The sequence below is a fragment of the Halichoeres trimaculatus genome, unplaced genomic scaffold, assembly GCF_033239565.1.
Source record: "Halichoeres trimaculatus isolate MK-OKI-2021-1 unplaced genomic scaffold, fHalTri1.1 fHalTri1_scaffold_7, whole genome shotgun sequence".
In the NCBI taxonomy this organism is placed as follows: Eukaryota; Metazoa; Chordata; class Actinopteri; order Labriformes; family Labridae; genus Halichoeres; species Halichoeres trimaculatus.
The window spans coordinates 11,998,225-12,010,812 of NW_027437185.1; the positions used below are offsets into that span (position 1 = coordinate 11,998,225).

The 12,588-nt window shown below is 43.4% G+C and overlaps 1 protein-coding gene across 2 annotated transcripts in view; it reads right to left on the reverse strand.

Moving 5' to 3' along the window:
- Positions 1-503: 503 nt before the first annotated feature.
- gpc3 (glypican 3) overlaps positions 504-12,588 on the reverse strand; it is a 167,928-nt gene continuing 155,843 nt past the window's right edge. The window contains exon 8 of one of the 2 annotated variants that reach the window (XM_074674851.1): positions 504-2,493. In XM_074674851.1, the coding sequence (XP_074530952.1) occupies positions 2,318-2,493 (176 nt within the window). In that variant the 3' untranslated portion in view covers positions 504-2,317. The remainder of the gene's footprint in view (positions 2,494-12,588) is intronic. The other variant, XM_074674852.1, reaches the window with a different exon arrangement.

The window sequence follows — 12,588 nt, forward strand, 5'->3', positions numbered from 1 at the left end:
TCGTCGTTTTTAAGAAAAGTGAACTCGCTGGGTATCGATGAAGCCTCCAGATCAGTCCAGAACAACTGAGAAGATGCTCCGGTGGAGGTTTATACTTCAAGATCGCTGACTGGCTCATTTCACTGTCAATCAAAAAGGAATTCGGCCTCAGACAGATCATCCAATCATCATGCAGAAGCCCAGCGTCCAGGCCAGCCCACTGCCTCATAGACCCCCAGAGACGCTCAGCATTCGATGGGCGGGACAAAGCCGTGACCGTGTTAAAGCGCTGAGACGCTGCAGGGATGAATGAGAAGGAGGTGGAGCCAGTTACCTGTGATAGGAGCTGATTCTGAACAAAAGATGAAGGAATTCTAGCTCAGATTTTGTCAATGAAATGTACACACAGCAGTACACATCACCACTTTTTAGGGACATTTTAGGGGAAGCTGAGCTTCCATTGCAGTCTTAGAGGAATCACCACTGTTGCTGTCATATCTGCTCTCATAACATCCCTTATCATGCTGTTAGTCACTGGAAAAGAAAACCTCAGATGTATGTTTGTGTTAATTGGACACACAAACAGAAACACAGACAGTAAAAGATGTATAGTTTATTACACAATGTACTTTCTCATCAATAAACAACTGAAATAAAACAGAGTTCTTGGCAGCTGTCAACCTCTGGTTCTGGGTTTGAAACAGACTGTTATATGGTAATGACAGACAGATCTTTGGCTCATAATGACATTAATCCAGACTGTTCTCTGTAAGGTGTTCCTGTAACAGGCTTCCTGTGCTCTGCATGCTGCCTCACTGCCATGACTCACTCAGACACCTGAAAGGAGCTGAACCTCTGCTTTTCCTGATGCTATGTGTCACAACTTGTTATCTGTACACACACATGTGTCATGCCTGGAATGAGCTGCGGGATCACGGAGTTCCTGCTTCTGTCCCAGAGTTTGCTTGGTTTGGCTCCACAGGTCAAGACCCTGGAGGAGCAGCAGGAGCAGCTAAAAGACGGATCGTCTGAGTGAGTACAGTTACGCTCACAGCTGTACGAGGCCGGCTGAGTGGCAGCAGCAGATGCACTTTCAGTTTCTAATTAGTGTCTTTCCAAATATCCATCATACTTTTCCCAGTCCAAACAAGGGAGCTGGAATCCAGTTTTCACCACATTTCACTTAAAAAACAAACCAAAACAAACCAAACAGTTTGGAAATCCTCTAAATAAATATTACCACTAAAACAAATGATTGAACAGAAGAGCCAGAGTTTCTTAAATATGTGAGTGAATGCAAACGTACGTTACAAAATACATTTACACATGTTTATACATATTTACATCCCACATCACGCCTCTCTTTATGCACAGTGCTAAAGAATACACTAGAAATTTGCAGCAATGTTTCAGCATTTGTGTTAAAAATGTATGAGTTACAACCCATGAATCACATCTTCTGTCTAAATGTGCCAGGATTACACGTGTGTATATCTTTGTGATCATGGCACCAGCTCACGAAAACAATCATCTGTACAGTTTTCAGGCTGGTTTTAAGACGTTCATTTTCACCGTAGCCCTTCAGCCTGTTTCATTCATCAGTGTTACAAAATACAGTGAGGGCTAAAGATCAGAGTGTGAATCAGTCTTAAGTGAGTGAGCTGTCAGTACACAAAGAACGAGGCAGACAGGGAGAGAAAGAGAAGGAGCTTTAAGTAATAACAGAGAATTTCAAGGTACAGTGCATCTTTAATGAGGGTTAAACCTCAGCCTGTGGGGATATGGAGTTCACAACAACTCTCCATCTGAAGTCCAGTCCTGGCAGGAGATCACTCACTGCCATGGAAAGAGAAAAATGTTTTCTTTTTCCACATTTTTTCTGCAGGGCATTAACGTGTTGCAGACTGGGAGAGGGAGCTCTTTAAAGAGGTCTGTTGTGCAGCTCCTCGCCTGCAGGTCCATGACAAAGCTGTTTAATGACGAGAGTCCCTGTCACTGTGTTATTTTACAGAAGTCAGCATGAAAGCAGTGAGGAGGGAATTTAAGTGGGCACAAAAACTGCTCTAACCCTGGTGGGGAGTACTAGAGGGCACGTTTGTTTTATATACACAATGGCATAAGTTTGTCTGGTGTGCTTCAAAGAGTTAGTATAAACATCCAGTGATTCTGAACCAACCAAAAACAGGTTCCTGCTGAGACACATAAAAAGGAACGGAGCATTTGTTTTCTTGTTCATGCCTCCTCTGACGAGCTGCTGAACGATACACTGAGGGCTTTAAAAAGATGTTAATGAATCCAAAGGGGGAAAAGGAGTGAGGGGAGAGGAGGAGTACACCGGTCAGTGTGGACGGAGCAGGAGCAGAGCTGACGTCAGAGGGAGCATCAGGACCAGGCAGCTCCTCCACAGCGGAGCCGCAGGTGAGGAGACCCCTCCAACCCCGGCGGTGGCCAGGCGAGGGGTCAGAAGCTGCTCCTGGAAGGTGAAGTCGTCCATTGCCAGGTTATCAGCGAGGTCTGTGAGACGGAGTTGGAGACAGAGGAGATGGGAGGGAGATAGTGAAAGGAGGCAAAGAATGAGAAGTATGAGAGAGGCAGGAAAAAGGATGGAGACGATTAGACTCAACGTTGTCACAAAAGCAGAAAAACAAGTGTGGTATGTCTGTCATCCTTTTGCATGATGTCTTCAACAGCTGTAACAACAAAGTTACATCTCGAGAACGAGAAACACAAGCCCCACATACAACCAGATGTCACGTGTTATTGTTGCAGACGCAGGCTGAAGCACAGACACATATTTTACTGGAAGTTAGTGTTGAAATGTTGATTTAAGTGGTGAAAAACTGAAAACAACAACAGAAACCCCCCACAACAGCTGTGTGAAGTAACGTCTACAAATCTAAAACACACGCACATCTTCAGAAGAGGAGTGTCTCTGTTTGATAGAAACTAACTTCATTGTTTAAAAAAGATTTCAGATTTCAAGCAAAACACTTTGTTCCTCTGTTTCTTTCATTTCATGGGATAGTTCCTTAAGGGAAGAGTAAATGAGCATTTTCAGATCCTCATTTATACACACAGGTGGTAGTGTTCACTGGAACAGGCCTATAATCTTTAACTTTCACTTCTCCATCCACAGCTACTGTGAAAACCACCCTCAAGCAAAGCACATAAACAATTTGCTCCAGTGAAGCTGTCTGGCTGACAGCAGCTCTGTGGTCGGACTTGGAAACTCTTGAGTGTCAGTGTTTCCAACTGAAATCATATGAGGCAGAAGTTTTGCTAAATTCAGCCTTGGTTAGACAGTTTTGAGTTTAAGGCCAGAGTGAATCCTGCCGTTCTCCACGGTCACTCCGGCTTTTTCTGGTCTCCATCTGTTGGTCTGCTGCAGTGACTTCATTGTCACCTGCTGCTCTGCTCTGACTTACCGCTGTCTCACTGCTCTGCATCCACAGCTGTTCTCCTACTGACGCTGAGCAGAGCACAGCTCTTCTTCCTGGCCTCTGTGTCTCTGTGTGTGTGTGTGTAGGGATGTTCTCTGTGCTGCTTTGTCTGGCTGAAAGCTGTGAGGGAGACTGGAATAAGAAGGCTGAGTTATGAGAGGGGGCAGGAGGATATCAGTAATAAAGCAGCTCTGAGGTTAGGAACGCAAACTATGAGCTGAGCTGTCCCCTGTCAAGTCGAACGCAGAGCACCTCTCCAGACGCACAAACACGCAGAAACATGGGCGCATTTCTGACATACCTATTCATCACACAGCCATTACAGACACATACACTCAGTGTCCCAGCTGAGCTCCTAAAATAACAGAGAGCTCCAAATTGAATTAGCTGTCTCATCTGATCTGTTTACTGCTCTCCCTCGTGGGAGTGATCCATAGGGAGGAAATGGCTGATCTGACCCGGCGTGTGATCAGGGAGAGCAGGGGGAGTTGTAAAACTTTTGCTGGCCCTTTCTTTTCCAGACAAAGACAGTCCCTTCCTCCCGACTTTCTGGGTGCCTGCATGCCCCTACGCTGCCAGACGCCATCCTAAACAGAGGAAAGAGGCAAATGAATAAACCTCCACGCAGCATCACTGATGAATTTCTTTGTGGTTACATCATTGGATGATGGCCAGAGAACAATTAACTTTTTTCTCCTCCTGTGTGCTCTGACATGGCAGCGGGCAGACATTCTCAGAGGCTCTGAAAGAGCGATTTGTCACTGTCGACAGCGGCGCACTGTACTGCCGAGCCAATTAGGCTCAAGGTGCAATTCGATACAGCTTTTATATACACTGTGGATAAGGAGGGGGGCGGAGGGGCATGTGCGTCTGCATTTGTGTGTTTGTGTGTGGATGATTGAGTGGGGTGTGTGAGCCCATCCCCATGTGTGTTTGTGAAAAAGCAGGAGACTAAGTGGGAGCGCATTGTGTTGGTGTGCTTTACAGCGGCAATAATGTGAGTGAAAAAAGTCTCAGGCTGTGAAAAAAATCCCTCAAACCGGAGAAAAAAGGGTCTTTCACGTAGTTTAAACACTTCGACATGAGCAGCACCACAGAGGGGCCTTGTTCTGCAGGCTCTAAAACAACCCAACAGGGACTGAACACTATGCAAACTTAGATCCCCTATGCTCCCACACAGGCCTGGGACTAATAATATCCTGGTATCATTAGTGATGAACACCTGTGCCTGTGTGTGTTGCATAGTACAGACAAAGTGAGAGTGAAAGACGTGCAAACACAGACTGGAGTAATCCCCGTTCAGCGTCTTTTTCTCCTTCCTGCTGGGGTCAGGCAGGGAGGAGCAGGACAGAGACGGCAGCAACAATTAGACAAATAGATGGATAACTGGGCTAAAAATAGAGCCACAATCCCAGCTGTGATTAATGTGACAGTTGGGAGCCCCTGTGTCTTTCAGCGGAGCCGAGTCCCCCTCCTGCTGGACTATTCAGACCGTCCAGTCTGAGGCTATCACTGCTCACAGGAACGCCACCTTGCTAGCGTACCCCTGCTGGCTTTATCGTGCCCTCATAAGCTCAAGTTACAGCCCAGGGGAGAGGTCAACAGTCCACCCATTGACTGCTTATGCTAAGGTTTCTGACTGAAAATGAGCAGGTAGGTTCAGTCACACGCAGCAGACAGCCGGGGACACATTCAGGCTTTTGTTTTATGTTTTCTTTCTGTTCCTCAGGAGGAAAGACAAATAACTCTTACCCTGTTTTTCAGAGGGCGCTGGTGTTTGTTTTGATCCCCTAACAGGTCAAAGAGTGACTGGACTGTGTACACTCATGTCTCCTCACTGCAAAAAACTGAAATCTTATCAAGTGTTTTTGTCTTATTTTAAGTAAAAATTGTCTTGTTATACTTGATATGAACCACATTCAATGGATCAGTCCAGAAAAATGTCTCTTTTCAATTTGTTTAAAGACAAAAATTAGGTCTGAAATAGACATGCCAATTTCCTTAATTTTGGCCGATAGGTGATGGGTGACCGGTAGGGATGCACGATATTATCGGCACAATATCGGTATCGGCTGATAAAAGCTTAAAAACACGTTTATCGGTATCAGCAGATATGAAAATTTCGGCCGATAGGCACAGCCAATATTCAGTTAGGATTATTATTATTTTCCATCTGAAAAATAAGCTCCTTAAATAAAATGTAGCACTTCATTTATTTGCACTGCAGAGCTGTGTGTCTGTCACCAGGTTGTTACAGTAGCTCTAAAATAATCAAATGCAACTTGGTTATGTTTAAAAATGCATTGTACATTTAAAGTTCATGTGATCTAAAGAAATTATTTTTCTGTGTTTTAATACTGAATGTCTTGAGTTTGAAAAAATAATACATTTCTTATTTATGGTAAAATCAAATGTTTTTTTGTCTTGTTTTATGTGTTTCTTAAACAAATACGACCGTCACAATAAGTGTAACATATAAATTCCAGTACAGGATAGACTTAGCTTTCTTTACAGTGAAAAAAACAAACTTGTGATCATCGGTATCAGTATCGGCCAAAAGGGGTTTCGATATATCGGCATATCAGATATCAGCAAAAATCCAACATCGTGCATCCCTAGTGACCGGTGATCAGCCCATCCTTACATATGAAACTGCTCTGATACCTCCTGGAGGATCTGACAGCCAGCCATTGTCGCTTTTTGCTCTGAGACCTAAAACTCAGGACACTTTATTGTATTTTTTTAAATTAAAACATGAAGTTTATATTGTTTCACATTGAAGATATATGCTGTCAGTTATAAAAAAATAAAAATCAGTATGTCCCAAATCAGTATCAACAGGTCAGGCTTCTTAAAGATCAGTAATTGGTGATCGACAAGAAAACTGTGATCGGTGCCCTTCTTGTCTGAATTGCTTGTAACAAGTAAAAAAAATTGCCAATGGAAGAAGAAAAATTTTCTCGAAAATTTGCTTAAAACTAGAAAAATGTCTTAATACAAGTCACTTTTCTCTTGATCCATTGGCAGATTTTTTTTCTTGTTGCAAGGAATTCTGACCTCATTTTTTTATCTTTAAATAACTTGAAATAAGACATTTTTCTGAACTAGTCACATGAGTGTGGCTCATATAAAGCCTAAAAGACATTTTCTACTGAAAATAAGACAAAAACACCTGATAAGACTTCAGTGTGTGTGTGTTGTGTGTGTGTTGTTTCTGCTGGTCTGTTTAGGGGGGACAGAGTCTACAGCTCTGTTTTCAGCAGCGCTCTGTGCTCCAGGCGTGTCGTTTACACTCAGCAGTTGTCACAACAAGCAAAATATGTGGAAAAAATTGCAACAGTGTGCAGAAAGCCACGTTTTCAAGCTCACCACAACCATAGGTGATGATTACAGGACACAGAAAACCCCGGCTTTATTTGTGCTGTGTTGCATTTTCAGTAGACATGTTTGGTAAATGCAGATAAATTACTCTGTGCACATCAGGCGCAGGTTGACACATTATTATAACCCCTCTGGTGAGTGTGTACCTTCATGGTCCAGCACAGTTTATTCAGTACATGTGTGCTCTGCACAAAGGCCTTTTTTTGGTCAGATAAGTATGTGGAATGTTAAGTCTCCAAACACAGGTGCTCCTTATGAAACGTGGAGATGGTTTAGATTGCTGCTACATTGGCAGACGATGTGCGCACATAACACACCTAAGCTGGTCAAATTTGATCTAGGTTTTCAAGATTCAACAGCTTAAAAGATATTACGCTTTCTGAGGTAAAGCAAATATTTTATCACTTGTCTCATCTCTGCAGAGCAAACTATTCCCTTAAACACTGCACTCAGCACATTTGGAAATTGAGTTGGCTGCTGAGGATGTGTGTGTGTGCAGTCCTTCAGTCCGAGCCGCTGTTACAGCTGCGAGGAGGACGGCGATTCTGTGAAAACACGATAGGAGCTCCTGGATGGGTTGATTAGGTCTAATCTTATTGAGGGCAATGGATTCAAAGCTGAGCTGTGATTATTGGCCTGTTGGTCGCATTCTGCAGCCTGTGTGACTTGGCTGAAGCTGTTTGTCCCGGGACGCTGCTGATTGAGCTGGGAAGGAACTGAGGGAGCGGTGCAGGATGCTTCTGTCCTGGGCTGGCGGGAATGTGACCGTCTGCCTCCACACCCACAGGCCGACCACAGGGGCGCTCGGAGAGGCTGGGAATGTTGAGCCAAGACAAACTGGACGCCCAGAGGAGGCCCTGCCCCGGGCCTTTGCAACAGCACCACTCTCTGAGCTGCTCTGGCCTCCCAACCTCCACAACACTCACTGTTGTTCTAGGCAGTGGGATCCTCCCTCGCAGAGGGCAAGAGAGTAAGACAGGGAGACAGGATGCCAGAGACGGCTGAGGACATTACAAGACACACCAGCTCTAAATCAAAACTAAAACCAAAAGTGAGATCATGATGTTTAACAGAGAAGAAGCTAAAAAAGTTAATGTGATGAGTCGACATCCAAAAATCTCCAAACTTAGCTCTTAAAGCCTTTGCACACCACGACGACACGTAGTTTTTATGCCTTTTGTCGTAAAGAAGCGGGTGCTGGGACACAAACACAATCAATAGCCACGGTTACATGAGGAGTTATTCGTCTTTCTGAATGACTTTTTCCAAAACACTAGTATACATGGAAAGGAATATTGCAATCTCTGGTCTACATGCACTGCTGTAATCAAACAGAATAGTCAATGGGGCATGCGCAGAAAAACAGTTTTTTTATCACGGTGTTGCAATACTCTGTATTGCGAGTTTTTTGTCCGTCCAGTCTTGAAATTATGTTCATTTTTTTCAAAGTTTGGATCAAAAACAAACTTTCCTCCAGTGCTGACGGCTCGCCGCCATTTTTAAAGTTGAGGAACGTCTGTAGTTGCGTCTTACGTCATATCTGAGCATGCTCTGAGAGAACGTACCCTGACAACTTTCCGTCTGAGTGGATACATGAAACCTCAATCGGTTTGGGGAAAGGAATATTCCACCCCTGTGAAATCGATTAACTGTCCACTCGGATTGGCACTTTTCTTCCAGAATGAGGTGTATACAAAGGTTAAATTCTTTCTGTTTGAGCAAATAAACTGAATGCAAGCGGAATATTTGGGTCCATGTATACGTAGCTAATGTTGACTGTTTTGGTATATGACTTGTCAACAACAAGCGTATTAATTGGTCAGATGCGTACTCGTCACAAACAAAACTTTTGAAAAATCCAAAGATAAAAGCCACAATGTTGCACAGCTAAAGAACGTTACTGGTGTGAAAGCTTAGAGTGAAAAACAGTAGGTTCCAAACAAATAAATAAACTGAAAAATACGCAAAAGGGCTTTAATGTTTGGGGTTTGCTCTGATAAGACAACACCCACTTGTCAAACAAACCAAACCTCTCAGACACATCTTTTTAAACGTGGCTCTGTGTGGCCGATGCAAGTCAACACCTATTAATTAAACTGTTCAGTGAAGAGCAAGCCGTGGTGTCACCAAGGAGCTGACCAGCATGTTGCGCCCATTAGCCTCCTCCTGTGTCTTTAAATTAGACGTACTCTGATTTATTTATGGCCTCCACGTCTAGTAACAGCTAATATGATCGCAGGAAGCAGAAAAAGGGGGAGCTCTAAGAGAAATAAAACTTTGAAACAGGGACATAAATTTTGTCCAAGAACTCCTCGTAGCGCCCGCTCTACAGGGTGGAAAGTGTGTGCGAGAGTCAGAGGGGTAAAAACCGTAACAAATCAAACATACAAAGAGTTGATTCTGTGCTGAGGGCAAGGGGCTCGTTCAGGGTGGGAAGCAACGCCGCGTACAGAGGAGGCCTGTAACCTCCGGCAGCTCTGAGGCCTGTGTTGACGGAGGGTCAGAGGTGTGGAGGGAGCGCCGCGAGGGGCTGATCTGGAGAGATGGAACAATGGCGGTTCTTATCAGCGAGAGAAGGGGAGAGATTGGGAAAAAGAGTCTAACATTAAGAGGGAAGAAGAGGCAGGAGTGGTCACGTACGGAGCCAAACAGATGACCAGCAGGTTGGCCTGGAGGACGACCCGGTCAGGGAGCCTCTGAGGAACACATTCTTTGGATACTATCTTTATCTGTTAATAATGAGGGAAGCTCACATCCCACACAGGCCTGTTTACGTTCCCCTGCTGTGTCCAGCAGTCAGTCTGCTGAAGGAAATGTAACCGGCAGATTGAGACGTGTTTGTTGTGCAAGCGCTCTGCCAACAAACACGCAGTATTCCCTCTGCATTCCTGTCATGGAGAGGCACACTGGAAACACAGCCAAGAGCGACAATTTGGCTGGTTTGACTGTACACACAGAGAGCTGCTGTGGAGCACTTTCACTATCTCCCTGAGCCCTTTCAAGTGGCTCGCCTGCAGTTTCTTCCAGCGGCTCAGTCTATCGACAGCAGGACTCCTGCAATGCTCGCTGCATCGTCGAGTCACTTTGAAGAGGGGTCTGGGAAAACAAAGTGAGGCCAGGCCGCAGAGAGGAAAAGATGGATGGAGGGAGAATTTAAGAAATGCAGGTGAAAGTAAAGGGTTAACACATGAAATGCAAACCCAAGCCCTCAACTTTGCTTTTAAGACGTTCCCACAAAATGGCTGCAGTGTGTCACTGCGGCAGGGAGCAGCGGAGTAGCGGGCCTCGAGAATGGTCCTGCTGTGTGCTGAGTGTTTGTGGACTGTGGCTGAGCTGATGGACATGACCCAGGAACGGGCCTGGAATCAATTTAGCGCGTCCAAAAAGTGCCTGTGAATGTAAATAAAGCTCTTGAGCAAACAAACGCTTTTTCCGAGAGGCACACACAAACACAGAAAAATGCATGGGGCTACAAAATGGATCAAGCTCTGCTGGGCCCCCCCTCGTGATGAGAACTGAGTTGACTCTGTGCTCTTGTATCCACAGAAATTAAAACCAGGGCTCTTCTTCCTGCCTCCTGGCTAATCTTAAGGGTTTTATCCCAGGATTGATTTGAGAAAGCTCCACGGCGGAAGAGCAACAAGAGTCCAATAAGAGGGTAACTTCATCCCAACGCTCCTCTCCTCCCTTTCTCCCCTCTTCTTTTCTATTTTCCCTCCACTGCCAACGCTCTGCGTCCTGAAACAGGGACGTACATGCAGGGCCTTGCGGTGGCTCCCAGAGGAACCAGAGCGAGAGGCTGCAGCTCTTACTGGCCAAGCCTGTTTACACAGATGGTGGCAAGCTTCATTATTTTTGTGAGGGGCGTGGAGGAGGTGGGGAAGGAGGAGGATTGGCTGAATTTACAGAAGTTGTTTATAAGCTTAAGGAGGGACGGGGGAAGAGAACATTGGGTCAGAACACTTCCAGGGTGTTATACATTATCAGGCTCTCAAACAACACCACCCATCAAACGCTCAGCACCTCCTCTAACACACAGATTTGGGGGTTTTAAGCTGTTTGAAGACTTTAAAGTATTTTGTATCCATTTTGGAAAAGTCATTTTTTATTTTGAGTTCTTCATTAATCACATCAAAGATAAACACATTTAGGTTGGCGGAGGAATGATCAGTCTGTGAGCCAAGGATGAGAGACGCAGACATCTTTTCCAGCTTTTTCTTCTGGAGAGAAGATTTTGATTTGGAGCAAGGCTGCAAATAACTTCACACTAAAGAAAAACATCTGTTCTTTTATCCTAACTCTCTTTTATCTCTGCGGAAAAAAATGAATCATCGTTAGGCTGTTACATAGCAACACCAGCTACAGAAACATACAAAGATCAATGCAATTAATCCCAACCAACGTTTTCTGAGAAGTATTAGATGGGTTTTAGCTGTTAATCCATGTTTCTGGTTGGAGTCACCAAAAGAGAGCACAGAGACACTACAGCAGGGCTAATGCTAATGCTAGGAAAATGTAATGTTTATCATGGTCGTCCTCTGAGTTTAGCATGTTTGTATCTGATAACGTAAAACAACACCTAATTTTTCATGCAACGACCAATCACTTGAAATACAAACTGAGCACAGAAAGAAAGGCACTTTGTGTTTGGTACGTCTTTGTTTTAGTAATGAAGCTTCTTTGTAATAAATATGCTGTTGGAAATCCTGTTTGTTACGTGTTTATTTAAATGGAGACATATTTGTAAAGAATATGCATTTTTTTTTAATGAGCAAATCTTCTCTTCTTATTCTGGTTTTGACTCTTGTTTGGTGTTATTTGTTGGATTGGATGATTAAAGTCTGAAGAAAAAAAGACATGTATAAAATTTTAAAAATTATTCATTTAAATAACAGGATCCCCAGAAGTCTTGGGGTACAGGATGCTCAAAACAAGAGTCAATAGTAAAAACAGAATAAGCTGTTTGGCATTAGCAGAAAGAAGCTTTGGTATAAGACTAACTTTCCATCCAGCATTGTTACAACAAAGAAATAAGCTACCAAACACAAATTTTTAGCTTTTTGTGCTATGTTTATGCAGAGCTGCCAAACGAGACCATGATGTTTCATTTTTGTTTAGTATATTTGTAATCAAATATCCTGTGAAAAAACTCTGTAAGAATGGGGTTTGTGTAACAAGCGTTCACATCCTGACGCTGTAGGTGTCAATTTATTTACAAACCCTCTCCTATAAGGATTCCAAGAGGGGGAAAGAGTCTTAAAGTTCTAACACAATGACTTAAAATCAACCTGAAACTCGTCATCCCCATACATATGTTGTCAAGGAAAACAAAGCAGCTGCAGCTGCTAAAATTAGGACCAGGAAAGCGATGAGTGCCTACGATGGTTGTAATAGTTAAACGAAACTTGTAATAATATTATTTTTATGTAATCTATGTCAACATTATTTTATATAATTGATGCTTATATTTTTTATACTAAGTTTATAGTATTTTCTTGTGTTTAAGGCAGCAGCCAACAGTTCAGTATCAGCATTGACTGAGCAGTGAGCACTATGTTGGACTTGAAAATAAACATTGTGATAAAATATTTACTCTGACCTTTTTGAATCCTGCACCTGGTTAATAAGGTATGAAAAAACTAAAACTAAACTAAAAGTAAACTAAAACTAAGCCTTGTTGCAAAAATCAAAACTAAATAAAAACTAGAATGCCTTCTCTAAAACTAATTGAAAACTAAACTGTAATGGAAAATAAAATGTCAAAACTAACTAAAACTAAACTATAATG